This window comes from Antechinus flavipes, chromosome 4, assembly GCF_016432865.1.
Source record: "Antechinus flavipes isolate AdamAnt ecotype Samford, QLD, Australia chromosome 4, AdamAnt_v2, whole genome shotgun sequence".
Lineage (NCBI taxonomy): Eukaryota > Metazoa > Chordata > Mammalia > Dasyuromorphia > Dasyuridae > Antechinus > Antechinus flavipes.
Window position 1 is genome coordinate 250,011,347 of NC_067401.1, and position 16,501 is coordinate 250,027,847.

Consider the following 16,501-nt stretch of genomic DNA (forward strand, 5'->3'; position numbering starts at 1 on the left):
TTTTTTAGTTGCATGTCCAATTCATTGATCTTTTCTTTCTCTTTTTTTTGCAAGTAAGCATCTAGAAATTAAAAAAAAAAACAACTTCTACTAAAAACTGCTTTGGCTACATCCCATAAATTTTGGTATGTTGTTTCATTTTATTGTCATTCTCTTGGATGAAATGATCAATTGTGCCTATGATTTATTGTTTTACCCATTGATTAGATTAGTTTTCAATTAATTTTTGATGTATTTTTCCTTAATTTATGACATGTAATTTTTTATTATATCATGAGGTCATGGATCTCAACAAGATGCATTTACTATTTATGCCTTTCAGCATTTGATTTAGAAGTTAGTATACTCTGTGGTATAATATGGTCATATTGTGTGTAGGTTCCATGTACCTACTGATAAAAAGCATTTTTTTTTTCTGTCTCTATTCAGTTTTTCTCCAAAAAGTCTATTATACCTAACTTTTCTAAAATTCTATTTACCTCTTTAACTTTTTTCTTACTTGTTTTGTGGTTCAATTTATTTAGTTCTAATAAGAGCAAGATTGAGATTCCCTACTGGTATGGTTTATGTTTATTTCTTCTTTTAGCTCTCTTAACTTCTCCTCTAGGAATTTGGATGCTATACCACTTGATGCATATATGTTGATTATTGATAATACTAAATTATCTATGGTACCTTTTATCAAAAATGTCGTTTCCTTTCTTATCTCTTTTAAGTCTATTTTTTGCTTTTGCTTGATCTGAGATCAGGATCACTTCTCCTGCCCCCTTTTTTTTTTTTTTCCTACACTTTAGCTGAAACATAATAGATTCTGCTCCAGGTTTTTATCTTTACCTTGTGTGTATCACTCTGCTTTGAATGTGTTTCTTTAAACAACATACTGTAAAATTCTAACTTTTAATCCAGTCTAATTTCCGCCTCTGTTTTATGGGAGAATTCATCCCATTCAGATTCACAGTTATAATTAGTCTCTCTATTTCCTGCCATCTTATTTTCCCCAAATTATACTGTCCTCTTTCCTTTCCCCTTTTCCTCCCTCCCCCTGTTTTACTTCTGGCGGCCATCTCCCTCAAATAAATCCTTCCCTTTTAAAGCCTCTCTCCCTTTTCTTTTATCTTTCTACTTCTACTTCACTATAGAGTGAGATAAATTTCTCTATGAAACTAAATGCCTTATATTTCCTCTTTGAGCCAAATCTGATGATTGTTGATTAGTTTTTCTCTATTTATACCTATATTTATTTTTTATTATTATCATGGAATTTTATAGCTAGATGAGAGTTTAGAAATCTTTTAGTTCAATCCCTTTCCTTTCCATCTAAGTAAATAGACCAGTACCAGCAATAGAGCCAGAGTTGGAGCATAAGACTCTTGACTCTTAGGCCATCTTTTTAACATAGCACAATTGATGAAATTAATTATAATAATATAATAATAATATGAAATGAAATTATTACAGTATGAAATTAATTACTAGCATGATCCAAATCCATTTTTCTAATCTAATATTTAAATATTAACTCACTTTTCCAGAATATGGTGTCCTGAAATCAAGATTAAGATTGAAACTTTCAAAAGTTAGCTATCTTTTTTGGCATATAAAAGCTACTCAGATATATATGTTATTAGTCAGAGCTTGGGGATTGTGAGGGACTCCAGAATAGACCTTCTGAACGGGAAGTGAGCGGTTCCGTGTCTGACCCTGCCTACTCAGAATTGCCTCGTTGGCTAAGGCTTATGTGGCTAAGCCGAGGGTGGTGGGAGGGCACAGGAGGAGCATAGCTCCACCTTCGGGGAGGATCTAGGAGGGGCCATGGAAAATACCAGAAGAGAAGCCTAGAGAGATAAAAGGGAGTAGCACGGACTTGCAGTCGGAATTGAACAAACTTTTCTTTTCCCCTCCATTTGCTTAAATAAACAGTTGCAGTAAATTCCGGCTCCCTGTCTAGTCATTTCCCTTTTAAGGGATCCGGGACGCCCGAAGTTGAGTCTGAGGTGGGCGGGCTTAGATGGTGGAGGAAGGAGACCTGCTTTTGCCGTTTGTACCCTGATTTGGCCCCGAACAATGGATGGATCAGTTACAATTCATCAACACTACAAGGCACAAAATTCAATACTAATGCTGACTGTTAAGGACAACATATGAAGAATCCAAATTATTATAGGCAGGGTAAACTGGATAATGCTTTCTATATTGGGATTTAAAACCCTAGAGTTCTGAATTAAGGCAAAATTTCTTTACTCTATATCTTCTCCCCCCAGCTCTCTACTTCAGGATCTTCACAGTAAAGATATGTGTGTTGTCAAGTATTAACAACCTTGGAATTTTTATTACCTTCCTATCTACCTCCATAGAGATATATCCTAGGAGTACATTGTCATACATGCAAATTTTCTTTCTTTCTTTTTTTTTTTTTTGTATCCAGAAATCCTTTATTATATCCATATCTAGGGTTTTGACTTCTCTCACAGCTTAGATGTACCTATGATCTAGGACTTAGATTCCTTTTTTTTTTTTTTTTAATAACTTTTTATTGATAGAACCCATGCCAGGGTAATTTTTTACTGCATTATCCCTTGCATTCACTTCTGTTCTGATTTTTCCCCTCCCTTCCTCCATCCCTTCCCCCAGATGGCAAGCAGTCCTTTACATGTTGAATAGACAATATATCCTAGATACAATATATGTGTGCAGAACCGAACAGTTTTCTTGTTGCACAGGGAGAATTAAATTCAGAAGGTATAAATAACCCGGGGGAAAAAAAAAAAACAAAAATGCAAGCAGTTTATATTCATTTCCCAGTGTCCTTTCTTTGGGTGTAGCTGCTTCTGTCCATCTTTGATCATTTGAAACTGAATTAGCTCTCTTTATCCAAGAGATCCACTTCCATCAGAATACATCCTCATACAGTATCATTGTTGAGGTATATAATGATCTCCTGGTTCTGCTCGTTTCACTTAGCGTCAGTTCATATAAGTCTCTCCAAGCCTCTTTGTAGTCATCCCGCTGGTCATTCCTTACAGAACAATAATATTCCATAACGTTCATATACCACAATTTACTCAACCATTCTCCAATTGATGGGCATCCATTCATTTTCCAGCTTCTAGCCACTACAAACAGGGCTGCCACAAACATTTTGGCACATACAGGTCCCTTTCCCTTCTTTAGTATCTCTTTGGGGTATAAGCCCAGTAGAAACACTGCTGGATCAAAGGGTATGCACAGTTTGATAACTTTTTGAGCATAGTTCCAAATCATGCAAATTTTCTTAGTTCCACACTCTCTCTTGGGTAGCTGGAATTCTCATTAGCATTTTAAGGAAACCCATTCTTCATGGCTTGTAAGGGAAAAGGTTGTTAATTGTTATAGCCTTAAGATGACTCTTTACTCTTTTACCTGACACTCCTTGGAAAACACACACACACACACACACACACACACACACACACACACATCCATACACACACAAATACAGCAGTATAAAATCTTTGACATTATTATTTTTTTTTTTTCTGAATCAAGTATTTCATATGTGTCAAGCAGGGGTTCTTCACTTTTTTGTGTGTGTGTCACAGACCTAAGAAGGTAATCTGGTGAAATCTATGGACCTCTTCTCAGAATCATGTTTTTAAAGGCAAAAAACCCCCAAACAACAAAAACAAAAACATAGAATTATAAAGGAAACAAATTCTAGAAAAATATAGTTTTGAAAATATTTTTAAAATATCAAATTCTTGGATCCCAGGTTGAGAATTCCTGGTATAGAGAGCTTGCTGTGCCAGTATAGATGATTATTTATTTGGCAATTTGTATTCTTAGAGAGTTGCCTGGACCACTGTGACTTGCCCAGTTTCACAAACCAGAATCTTTCAGGTGCAGGATTTGAACCAAGTTCTTTCTATCACTAATCCTTACTGCTGCTCTATTTTATGTTCATATTTTGTAAATTCAGTTTTGAAACAATTATGGGTAAATTTGGAAACACCTGTAGCTATTTGAAGGAGTTATTCGAGATCCTTTTGAAGGAAGGGAAAGGGACAAACATTTATTAAGTGCTTAGCATATGCTAGAAACTATCTTAAGTGCTTTACAAATATTATCTCACTTGATTGAGGCAACAAGACAGTAAAAAAAAACAAAACCAAAAATAAAAAAGAAATTAGGACTCCTAATTGCAAGTACTGGATTTACTGCTAAGTTATCTATGACCTTAGATACTTATCCTCTCTGGGCCTCAGTTTCCTTACATAAGGGTTTAGATTAAATGAATTCAAAGTTCTATTCCAAATTGACTCACTTAATGAGTCTTAAGTTCTGTTTTAGATTGACTCATTTGATGAGTCTTAAGTATAAATGTGATTTAGTCAAGTAGAAGTGCATAATATTATATTGTAATGTTAATGTATCATGAATTTTGTAGTAAATTATATTCTTTAACGATTATCTTGTTTTTCAGTAATTTTTGGTGAAGATGTGGCTTTTGGAGGAGTCTTTCGATGTACCGTTGGCTTACGAGACAAATATGGTAAGTTTTCTTTGTGTTTACCAGCAGTCTTAATGTCTGTTGATGTTGGACTTCTGAGGATTTTCAAAATTCAAGCCAATTGAAGCATATAGCATAAAATAAAAATCATGTTAGTTTCTTTGAATTTCCACTTCTTTCACTGAGGTCCTCATCAATTAATAATTGGTCTACTGATGCCACCTTCTAAAATAGCAGGAGGTTACATCTGATTTCCAGAATGGCCTTTTTAAACATCATTTTCATCATATCACTTCCCTGCTCAACAAATCTATTGTCCTTTGTATCTAATCTAAATTCTCAAGTGTACCATTTAAGCTCTTCTCTTAATTATCTTCCTTCTCAAGAGTTCATTTTGTTATTTTTCTTCATAATACTTTTGCTTCAATCAAGTCATCATTAATGTTCTCTACACATGCCCAATTTCCATGCTTTTGGCTTTGTTCCTTGTTCCTTTGACAAATAATTCACATTTCTCTAAAGATGGAAGGCCTTTTCTTGTCAGCTATTAGATGGTATTCCTGTCTTGCTCTAAAGTTTTAGAGTGCATTATAGGAGCCATCTTTCCAGTCATTTGATGGGAGTGAGATGTGTATATGTGTGTGTACATACACACATACAAATACATACATGCAAGCATATTTACATGTATGATCACATATATGTACTGTAGAATCCAAGAGAAAAATTCTACATTGATCATTGCTCTTGAGGAATTTACATTTTTGTTTCTTAGTGGACCTGTGATTTCATCACTGTAGGAAGCTTAAGGAGGAAGAGTCTCTTTGCATTTTGTTTTTTGAAACTAAATATTTTATTTTCTTCCCAATTACACATTAAAAAAAAAACAAATTTTAATGTTATTAAAAATTCTTTTGTTCCAAATTCTTTCCCATCTCTCCATATTGAAAAGGCAAGCAATTTGAAATAGGTTATACATGGGAAGTCATGTAAAACATATTTCCATGTTAGTCATATTGGAAAAGTAAATAAGATCTTTAAAAAGCCCAAGAAAAATAAACTTAAAAAAAGTATTACTTGATCTGCATTTAGACTCCATCAATTCTTTTTCTGGAGAGGGTTGTACTTTTTATCAAAAGTCCTTCAAAAATGTCTTGGATCTTTGTATTGTTGAGAATAGTTAAGTCATTCAGAATTGATTATCACACAATATTGTTGTTCCTGGGCACAGTGGTCTCCTGTTTATTTTTATTTTACTTTGTATCAGTTCATATAAGTCTTCCCAGATTTTTTTGAGAGCATCCTTTTTGTCATTTCTTATGGCATAATAAATTCTATCACAATCATATATTCAGTCATTCCTCAACTGATGGGAATCTCTCCAATTTCCAATTTTTTTTTACCATCACTAAAAGAGTTGCTATAAATATTTTTATGCATATAGGTCCCTTTTCTATTTTTTTACCTCTTTGAGATATGTGTGTGTGTGCATATATATATATATATATATATATATATATATATATGTAGATTTACATATATATCTAGTAATAGTATTGCTGGATCAAAATAGCTTCACAGAACAACTCCACCAACAGCATTAGTGTCTCAATTTTCCTACATTCCTTTCAACATTTATTATATTCCTGTCTGTCATATTAGCCAGTCTGTTTGGTGTGGGGTAATTGAGATATATTTTATTTTGCATTTCTCTAATAAATAGTGATTTAGAACATTTTTTTTCAAATAAATATAAATAGCTTTGATTACTTAGTCATACTTTGTATGAACTGCCTGTTAATGGCCTTTGACTATCAATTGAGGAATGGCTCTTATTTTTATAAATTTGACTCACTTCTCCATATTTTGAGAAATTAGGTTTTTATCAGAGAAACATGCTTTAAATATTTTTCACAGTTATGATTACTCCATGTTTACTTTCATCCTTTTCCCCCTGCTTAACTTAATCTCTCTCTCCTTTCAGCCTTTCCATTCTCAAAAGTGTTTTGCTTCTGAGTACTGCTTTACTTAATCTGTTCTCCTGCCCTTTCTCATATCTTCTTCCCCTCCTACTTTTCCATAGGGTAAGAGAGATTTATGTATCCAATTGAGTTTGTATGTTAATCATTTTTTATTCTTACAAGAGTTAGATTCATGCGTTCTCTCTGCTTTCCCTGTCTTCCCCTCCACTATAAAACCTTTTTGATACTTCTTTTGTGAGGTAATTTGCTCCATTTTGTCTCTCCCTTTTCCCTTCTCCTAGTGCATTCCTATTTTTCATCCCCTTTTAAAAATCCCTTATAATTTTTTAGATATTCAACTTATACCTATGCTCTTTGTCTCTGAAAACTCCTAATTGCCCTAATAATGAGAAAATTCTTATGCCTTCAAGTATCATCTTCCCATGTAGGAATGTAAAATTTAACTTTATTGAATGAATGTCTTGTGATTTCTCTTCAATCTTGCCCCTCATTATAGTAAAGGGGCTTCTATAATCTCCTTCTGACTAGTTGCCAAGCTCTACTTACTATGTGTGGACTGAGAAATCAGGAAACTGTCACTGCTATCATTAATTCAGTTTCCCCAAAGTCTGTTGCTGTTTTCCTGGGGCCTGGCCTGTGCTGGCTCAGCATAAACTGGATTATGCTTCAGTCTCACCCTGATGTGATAGACCTTTCCTGCTGACCTTTTATATTGCTTTAGTTTGGAATATTGTTTCACCCTGTCCTTTTGTGAGTTCTGCGGCTCCAGAATTCATTTTGAGGCATTATTTAATTCTGTTTGAAGAGGAAATTGATAGAGCTCAAGTGAATCCTTGCCTTTTCTCCACCATCATGGCTTTTCCCCCTCAACGGCTTCTTAAAATGCTAAATGCTATGTAATTACTCCTTACCTCTGTAGATAGCTAAGTAACATAGGAGATAAAACTCTGAACCATCCAGAATCAGGAATATCTAAGCTCAAATACAACCTATGTCTGTTTCAAATATCTCAATTTTAAAAATAGAGATAATAATAACACTTACCTCCAAGGGTTGTTGTAAGGATTAAATAATATAATACTGATTAAAGTGCTTAACATAGTGTCTGTCATGGAGTAGGTACTTAATTAATGTTTATCTCATTCTTTCTTCCTCAATTATCTCATTAGTCAGCAGGCCTTATGGATTCTTACTTCATGAGGTCTCTCATCTTTCCCTCATACTGCTGTCACAACCTTAGTGTAAGTCTTTATTTCATACCTGGTTTATTTAATATCTTCCTGATTGGTCTCTTTGGGTACCTTCTCTTTTCTGACCTGGAAATCATCACTGCTTTAATTTTCCCAAAATGATACTGTTATCATTATCATAACAGCAAGCATTTTTTCTAACTTTAAAATTTGCAAAGTGCTTTACAAATATCCCATTGTGTCCTCACAACTTTGTGAGGTTCTGTTATTCTTAGTTTATATAAAAATGAGGAAACTAAAGTAGACAGAGTTTCAGGTGACTGCTTCCCACCTTTATCCTTCATTCCCACAAATCCAAACCCTAAACTATGAGAAATTTTTGATTTTTTTATATTTTGGTTATTGTTTAACCCTTGCTTTATTTACCTTTCTGTGTACTTTTTATGCCTTTTTAAAGGATTATTTATAAGTCCTTTAGAATTTTGGTCACAAGAAGGCATAAAATTTCTGATTTGAGTTCCATTTTAAAAGTTCACATTTTCAGCCTATTTGAAAACTTTATAGAAAAGATATAATGAGAGAGTAGCTAGGTAGTGTAGTCAATAGAACAACAGCCTTGAAGTCAGGAGGACCTGAGTTCAAATCTGGTCTCAGACCCTTAACACTTCCTATCTGTGTGGCAAGTCACTTAACCCCAGTTGCCTCAGCAAAAAAAAAAAAAAAAAGGTATAATGACATTTTTCTTTAATGTTTTCTTTTTCCTTTTCCTTTTTTAATATTTTTATTTAATTGATCTTAATTAATTTGTTGCTGTCGAAATCAACTAATGACTGTGATTCAAAGGAGGAAGTGAGCAGCAGAAGCAACTGAGATCTCAAATAAATAATTTGTTAATCCACTGACCTTCTTTTGAGGAAAAATGGAAAAGAAATATGCTAAAATAGCATGTATATTTGCTTTCTCATGATAGAGAATCAGGTAAAACATCTTTAAATTTCGTGGATATTAAAAAAATCTGTTTGCTTTTGTATAAAAACACCATTTTCCATCCTTTGAATTTATTATATCATCTATTTAAGGAAACATGACTTGTATTAAAATGAGGGAGCTAAGTTTAGAAGTGCTCTAGGGAGTTAATACATTTGGTAAGAAATAATTATAATCACTAGATGGCACCCTACTCTTTGCAATAACTCATATCTTTCTGCCTTCTATCTCTCCAGTTGATTAAAAATTATCCTTTTTTTTTTCCAGACAGTAATTATTTTTCAGATAGTAATTAAAACTTCAAGATAAGGGGCAAATTAAAAAAATTAGGTAAAATATAATTTTTTACTGACATGATAATATAAAACTATTCAAATGCTTTTCTTAATTTTCAAAAGAAAAAAATGTTTAACAACAGTGACTTGAAATAAATAGTAGGGAGAAATTGAATAATTTTATATTCCAAGTGCTCCACATGACAACATTGATTTATGATGAGTACCCTCAATATCTTTAATTGCTATTCTCTTTAAATACATTGGCATAATCTAACTTCTTAATATTATTATTATTATTCATTTGAGATTGTGTTGGGTTATGGATTTATAGAGCTGACTTTGGACTCAGGTAGACCTGGTTCAAGTTCCACCTTTGAAATACAAAAGCAGTTGTGGGCAAATTGGGCAAAACAATTATCCCTTTAGAACCTGAGAGTTCCCTATATTGATGAAATCATAGATCTGAATAACAACCAAATCTGTAGTTGAAAAGGAAAAATAAAATAGTATAATCAAATGTATATGAAATTTATATTTCAGATTTTCATGAAAGTGAATTATTTTTTAGTAGTTCCCCCAGAGGCAGGATTTTTTCATGCCTTTTCACCATAAAGGTCTTAATTTAATCAATCAGTTAGCTTTTGGTAATTTTTCTGTTGTTTGGTTATACAGATGGAGCTTTGTTGTCAAAATTTGGATTACATGAAAGACCTCTAGATATCTTGCAACATTGTTTCTTTAGTTGACTCCAAATGAATGCCAACGTTTAATCTGAAGTGTTATAGTATATTTCACCAAGTTTTAGTTCATCTCACATTTTGTCCCTATAGGAGTCTTGTATCACAAACCTCATTAATCTGAGGCATTATCATCCTTTTCATAAACATGAGTGAGGAGCTTTGATGGGTAGCAGAAAGAGCAGTACACTTGGAGTCACAGGACGTGGGTCCTAGTTTGTGACTGGACAAATCGAGAGACCCTTTTTTGAGTCTTCTTTTTTCTGTAGAGTAGGATCAAATGAAGTATGTCCAACTTTTTCCCAAATGTATATACAAGGGGTGACTAATGAAACTGTTCTTGAAAGCTATGGTGAACATCTATCCCACTAAGCTATAGTGTGAAATGCTAGAAAATAATGTGGTTGTGAATTTCTTACTGAAACCATTATTGATAACTTTTAGAGGCTTTTGTTTTCAGAGAGTGATTTCCCCATCCTCTGTTGTTGAAAGAAGTTCAATTAAGATATGCTCTTTTGGAGCCTTTACCTCTGACTTTTCTTATTTGTTCCTGTGTTCAACTGGCACAGAAATTTGAACATGTCATCCCAGTATGGGAAAAATCAATATTACTATTTCCTTGTTCTTGTAAACATTAGGGAAATTGTGTGGTATTAATTTAAACAGACACTTTAAAATACTGAACTAAAGAAGGAAAAGTATCAAGCATGTGTCTAGGTTTAATTTCCAGTTTTATTAAGAGTTTTAATTAGGGTCTTTTTTAGTCTTAGAAAATTCATTTCCCATTTCAGAATTATGCAGAAGATTAAAAGCCAAAATATTTTGAATTAGTTTACAAAAGAGCATATGAACAGTTTTCTTAAAATATTAGTCATTCCCTTCTCCAATGAATAACAGATGATCTTTACTAATGATATAAAATTATTAGAATTGAGGTTGTGGATCTTAGTTATTAAAGTAAAAGTCATATTTTAAAGCAGAACTATTTTTTAGGGCATGGTAAACCTGGGCGGTGATCTCAGACCTTACAGACAATTTACTGCCCTCTCCTTCCTGCAAATGCTCCAACATGGTGATATTCAAATAACTTTAGAGAGACAAGCAAGGAGGTAGTTTGTAGCTAGTAGTGTTTGTCTATACATACACACACATACACAGACATATGACTGAGCCTCTATTTCCAAACTGTCCTCCCAATACAAGGATAGATTTTGTCAACTTTTCCTCCTTTAGTTCCCTATAGACAAAGTATTGGTTTTTTTTTCTCCCCTGAGGCAATTCAGGTTAAGTGACTTGCCTAGGGTCACACAACTAGGAAGTGTCAAATGTCTGAGACCAGAATTGAACTTAGGCCCTCCTGACTTCAGGGCTGGTGCTCTAACCACTGCACCACCTAGCTGCCCCCAAAGTATTGTTTTTTAATGACTTTTTTTTTCTCTTTTACTCTTCAAGGTTGTCTTTGATATTCATTTAACTTAATGTCACTTGCATAAAATTATGTATATGTGCCTTGGTTATGAGTCTGTGCTGCCATAGTGTAAGTCTTTCTAGGTATGACCCTGTTGTTGAATTACTTTTTTAATATGAATGATAATGCTAAAAGTTTTTATTTGCTATATGATATGCCTTAATAATTAGCAAGTCAACTTCATGCTGTTTCATTGAGCTACCTTTATTTCTTCATGAAAGTGTTTTATGTTTGTTAGCTATAAGAATTAAGCAAACTTGTTAGTCTTAAAAAAACAAAAGAAAAATTTACTCAGGCATTCTAGTTATTACTTTGATTACTTATTCAATTTTTTTTAAATTGAAAGTCAATTTGAATTTTTTTTAGAAACTTCAATTTTAAAAAATAGAAGTGGAGGTGTAGAAGGAAGTGCAGTTTAAATCCTTTCCTCCCTCCCAAATCCACAGTGTTTGGAGAGAGTTAGTACAAAGAACTGAGTGGAGTTTTGTGTGGGAGTGGGATAAGGAATAAGCAACCTTTTTTGAAAATTATATTCTTAGAGTAGCTTGGAATAAAGGTTGTAGAGGAACATAAAGGGACACTTTAGGCCAAAAGAAAGAGGATTACCCTTAACAAACTTTATTAATCCCATTGTACAGATCCAGAAGGAATATGATATTTCTTTCTTCCTAAGGCTTTAATCTAAACACAGATTACTGGGGAGGAGGAGGAAGCCTTTAAAATTTAATAGCAAAGAGAAAAAAATCAGAATTGGCACCAGTCCAATTTTTACTTATCAGAACTACACAAAAATAGATATATTCATTATAAATACAGGGGAAAAGAAAGCATATGACATCTACAATATTTTCTTTGTGTGTGTGTTTTGTTGCGGTGGGGGGGAAGTATTTTGCTTAGGGTAGGATATAAACTTACGCAGTAGATGAGCAACTTCAAAGAAAGAAAATGCCTTATTGAGGCTGACACTTCTAGTGAGTTTATAAAATAAAAAAGGATTACCATTTGGACAAGTAAGGACACCAGAAGAACTAATTTAAACAGAACTGTCTAATACCTCTAATTAGGATTATTGGCCAGGTGCCACAAGAATCAAAGGAAACGGAAAGAGAAAATTCAGTCTAGAAGAGGACAGCAGAGTTGGAAATTGTGAATCATGTATGTTTACAAGCTCTGGAAAGGCAAGGACAAAGTTGTAGGCTTGGTGTGAAGACCTCTTTCTCTGTATGTATTGTAATAATAAAAAGAAGTAGCTGTGTGAATGGGCTAGTCACTTAAACTCAACTGCCTTAAAAAATGAAGAAATAAAAAAAAATCCCCCCCCCCCAAAAAAAAGAGGTTCTTTGCCTCATGGTTCTTTTTTGTTTGAAACATTTCTTTTTATTTTTTTAATCATTCATTCATTCATTCATTCATTTATTTTTTGTTTGTTTTTTTTGCTGAGGCAATTGGGGTCAAGTGACTTGCCCAGGGTCACACAGCTAGAAAGTGTCAAGTGTCGGAGGTCAGATTTGAACTCGGGTCCTCCTGACTTCAGGACTAGTGCTCTCCACTGTACCACCAAGCTGCCCCCAAAACATTTCTTTTTATAAATTGATTTTTAGTTACCATAGTAATGCTATAGATACATTATATATATATTTTTAATGTTTTTGAGTCTTTTGACTTTGTTTTAATATTTCTTGGTATCTCATAGATTAACTTCTATTTAGTCCATTCTATTTTCAAGGAGTATATTCCTTGAGTAAGGCTTTATATCTCTTATGCTAAGCTATTCTATATATTCTCCATATATATTCCTCCATAATGCTCATTTCTTTTCCAATTCTTTTCTCTAGCATTCTCATTTCAGTTATAAAATCATTTAACTCTTCTTTAAAACTTTTCATTTCTTTTAGGAATTATAAATGAATTTGTGCCTAAACTGTTTTGTTGTTGTATAGATTATTTGGGTGTGTGTTTATTCTTGTTTTATGATCTCTTTGATCTTGCTGCTACTTTCTCTGGATATCAAATATTTTATTCTTTAGGGATGTCAGGGGTGGCTCAGGCTGGGGATCTCTTGAGTTTTCAGTGAGTTCAAAATATACTGATTGAGTGTGAGACTTGTTATGGGTTTTGAATTTTATAAGCTTCTGACCTGGATTTGGTATGGGCAATACAACTGTGAGTTTGCCTTTGATTGGCTCTTCAGCAGACTTAAAAGTATTATGAGGTACCTGGAAGACTTTAAGTAGGTTTAGTGACAGAACACATTAAAGGATCAAAGGGCCTGGAATCTGATATTCCAAAAGGCAAAAGAACTTGGAATGCAGCCAAGAATAAACTACCCAGCTAAGCTGAGCATTTTCTTCTGTGGAAGAAGATGGACAATCAATTTTCAACCCTGAGGAGACTAATAGCAAACAGTCTTCAGACAAAACCACAAAGGGGGATGTAACTTGGTTCCCATCACACAAATCTCTCCAAGAAGAGACTATTAAAAATCTTAAAAGAGAGCTAGAAGAAAAATGGGGAAGAAAAGAGAAGCTATGCAAGAAAGTAACAACTTACTGAAGAGTGAATTGGAAAAGGTAAAGAACTTCCAGGAAGTGCAGGGAAACAGAATTTGTGAATTGGAAAAGATAAAGAAATCCCAGAAAAATAAGATTTGTGAATTGGAAAAGATAAAGAACTCCCAAGAAAGTAGGATTTGTGAATTGGAAAAAGGAAAATAACTCACTAAAAAAAAAAAAAAAGTTAAATGGAAAAAAATTCTATAGAGCAAAACGACTCATTTAAAAACTCAATAGGACATATACAAAAAAAAAGTAAAAAAAAGCTAATGAAAAGAAATAACTCATTAAAAATCAGAACTGAACAAATAGAAATGAATGATTCATTGAGACATCAAGAATCACTCAAGCAAAACCAAAAAAAAAGGAAAAATTGGGAAAAAACATTAAATATCTACTTGGAAAAACAACCTGAAAAATAGATCTAGGAGAGATAATCTGAGGATTATTGGACTTCCTGAAAATTATGATGAAAAAAAGAGCCTAGATACTAGTTTACAGGAAATCATCAAAGAAAACTGTCCAGATGTAATAGAATCATAAGTAAAATAGGCATTGAAAGAATTCATTGAATACCTTCTGAAAAAGACCCTAAAATTAAAAACTCCAAGGAATATTGTGGCTAAATTTCAGAACTATCAGACTAAGGGAAAAAATATTACAAACAGCCAGGAAAAAAACAATCAAATACTGAGGTGCCACAATAAGGATCAGTCAAGATCTGGCTGCCTCCACATTAAAGGATCAAAGGGCTTGGAATCTGATATTCCAAAAGGAAAAAGAACTTGGAATGCAGCCAAGAATAAACTACCCAGCTAAGCTGAGCATTTTCTTCTGTGGAAGAAGATGGACATTGATGAATTCCATTTGTTTTTAAGGAAAAAACCAGATCTAAACAAAAAATTTGATCACCAACCATAGGACTCTAGAGAAGCAGAAAAAGGTAAAAGGAACTCTTGAAAACGGTATTTCTGTTGTGGATATACATAAAGACCACATGTATAATCTGATGTAACATAAAAAAAAGGGAAGTAGAAATGGAAAGGGGGTAGTGTCAGAAAAAGGGAAAAGGGAAGATAAAAAGAGGGAAAGTACATCCCATGAAGAGGCAAAGGAAACCTATCATATCTGAGGGAACTTAGAGAGGGGGAGAAACATTGTGTGAATTTAACTCTCATAAGAGTTGGCTCAAAAAGAAAATAATTGGCATATTTGTTTTACAGAGAATCTTCTCTCACCTCATTAAAAGGTGGAGAGGAAAAGGAAAAAGGAAAAGAGTAATAAGGGAAGGGTACAAGGATGGGGAAGGGATTCAAAGGGAGGAGAGAGAGATCCTAAAGAGGGAGAGCAGCATGACACAAGTGGGCCCCATAAGTTTAATACTGGGAAAGGGGGTAAGGAAGGGGAAAAAAAAAGCATAGTCTGGGGATAATAAGATGGCAGGAAATACAGAATTAATAATTTTAACCATAAATGTGAATGGAATGAACTCTCCCATAAAGTGAAGTGGACAACAGACTGGATCAAAAGTCAGAACCCTACAATATGCTTTTTACAGCAGAATCTATTATGCTTCAGGTGAAGTCAAAAAAGCAGGGGTAGCCATCCTGATCTCAGATTAAGCAAAAGCAAAAATTGATCTGATTAAAAGAGATAAGGAAGGAAAGTATATCTTACTAAAAGGTACTATAGAAAATGAAGCAATAACAATATTAAACATATATGCAGCAAGTGGATAGCATCTAACTTCCTAAAGGAGAAGTTAAGAGTGTTGCAAGAAGAAATAGACAGCAAAAGTATAATGTGGGAGATCTCAATCTTGCACTCTCAGAATTAGATAAACCAAACCACAAAACAAATAAGAAAGAAATTAAAGAGGTAAATAGAATATTGGAAGAATTAGGTATGATAGATCTTTGGAGAAAACTGAATGGTGACAGAAAAGTATACCTTTTTCTCATCAGTTCATGGAACCTACACAAAAACTGACCATATATTAGGACATAAAGACCTCAAAATTAAATGTAGTAAGGCAGAAATAGTAAATGCTTTCTTTTCAGATCACAATGCAATAAAAACTACATTCAACAAAAAGTTAGGTGTAAATAGACCAAAAAGTAATTGGAAACTAAATAATCTTAAAGAATGATTGCATGAAACAGCAAATTATAGACATAGTAATTTCACTCAAGATAATGACAATGATGAGACATCATATCAAAATTTGTGGGAGGCAGCCACAGCAGTAATAAGGGGAAATTTTATATCTTTAGAAGCTTACTTAAATAAAATAGAGAAAGAGAAGATCAATTAATTGGGCTTGCAAATTAAAATGCTAGAAAAAGACCAAATTCAAAACCCCCAATCAAATACTGAACTTGAAATTCTAAAATTAAAAGGAGAAATTAGTAATATTGAAAGTAAAAAAAAAAAAACTATTGATTTAATAAAACTAAGAGTTGGTTTTATGAAAAAACCCAATAAAATATATAAACCTTTCACAAATCTGATTAGAAAAAGGAAAGAAGAAAATCATTGTTAGTCTTAAAAATGAAAAGGGAGAACTCTCCACCAATGAAGAGGAAATTAGAGCAATAATAAGGAGTTACTTTGCCCAACTTTATGCCAATAAATTTTATAACCTAAGTGAAATGGACGATGACCTCCAAAAATATAGATTTCCCAGGTGAACAGAGGCAGAAGTAAATTGCTTAAATAGTCCCATTTCAGAAAAAGAAATAGAACAAGCTATTAATCAGCTCCCTAAGAAAAAATCCCCCCAGATGGATTTACATGTGAATTCTACCAAACATTTAAAGAA

At 33.4% G+C, this 16,501-nt stretch overlaps 1 protein-coding gene across 1 annotated transcript in view; it reads left to right on the forward strand.

The window, feature by feature from the left end:
• BCKDHB (branched chain keto acid dehydrogenase E1 subunit beta) overlaps positions 1-16,501 on the forward strand; it is a 238,451-nt gene that overhangs the window by 18,057 nt on the left and 203,893 nt on the right. The window contains exon 3 of the mRNA XM_051997318.1: positions 4,460-4,528. Within this exon, the coding sequence (XP_051853278.1) occupies positions 4,460-4,528 (69 nt within the window). The remainder of the gene's footprint in view (positions 1-4,459; positions 4,529-16,501) is intronic.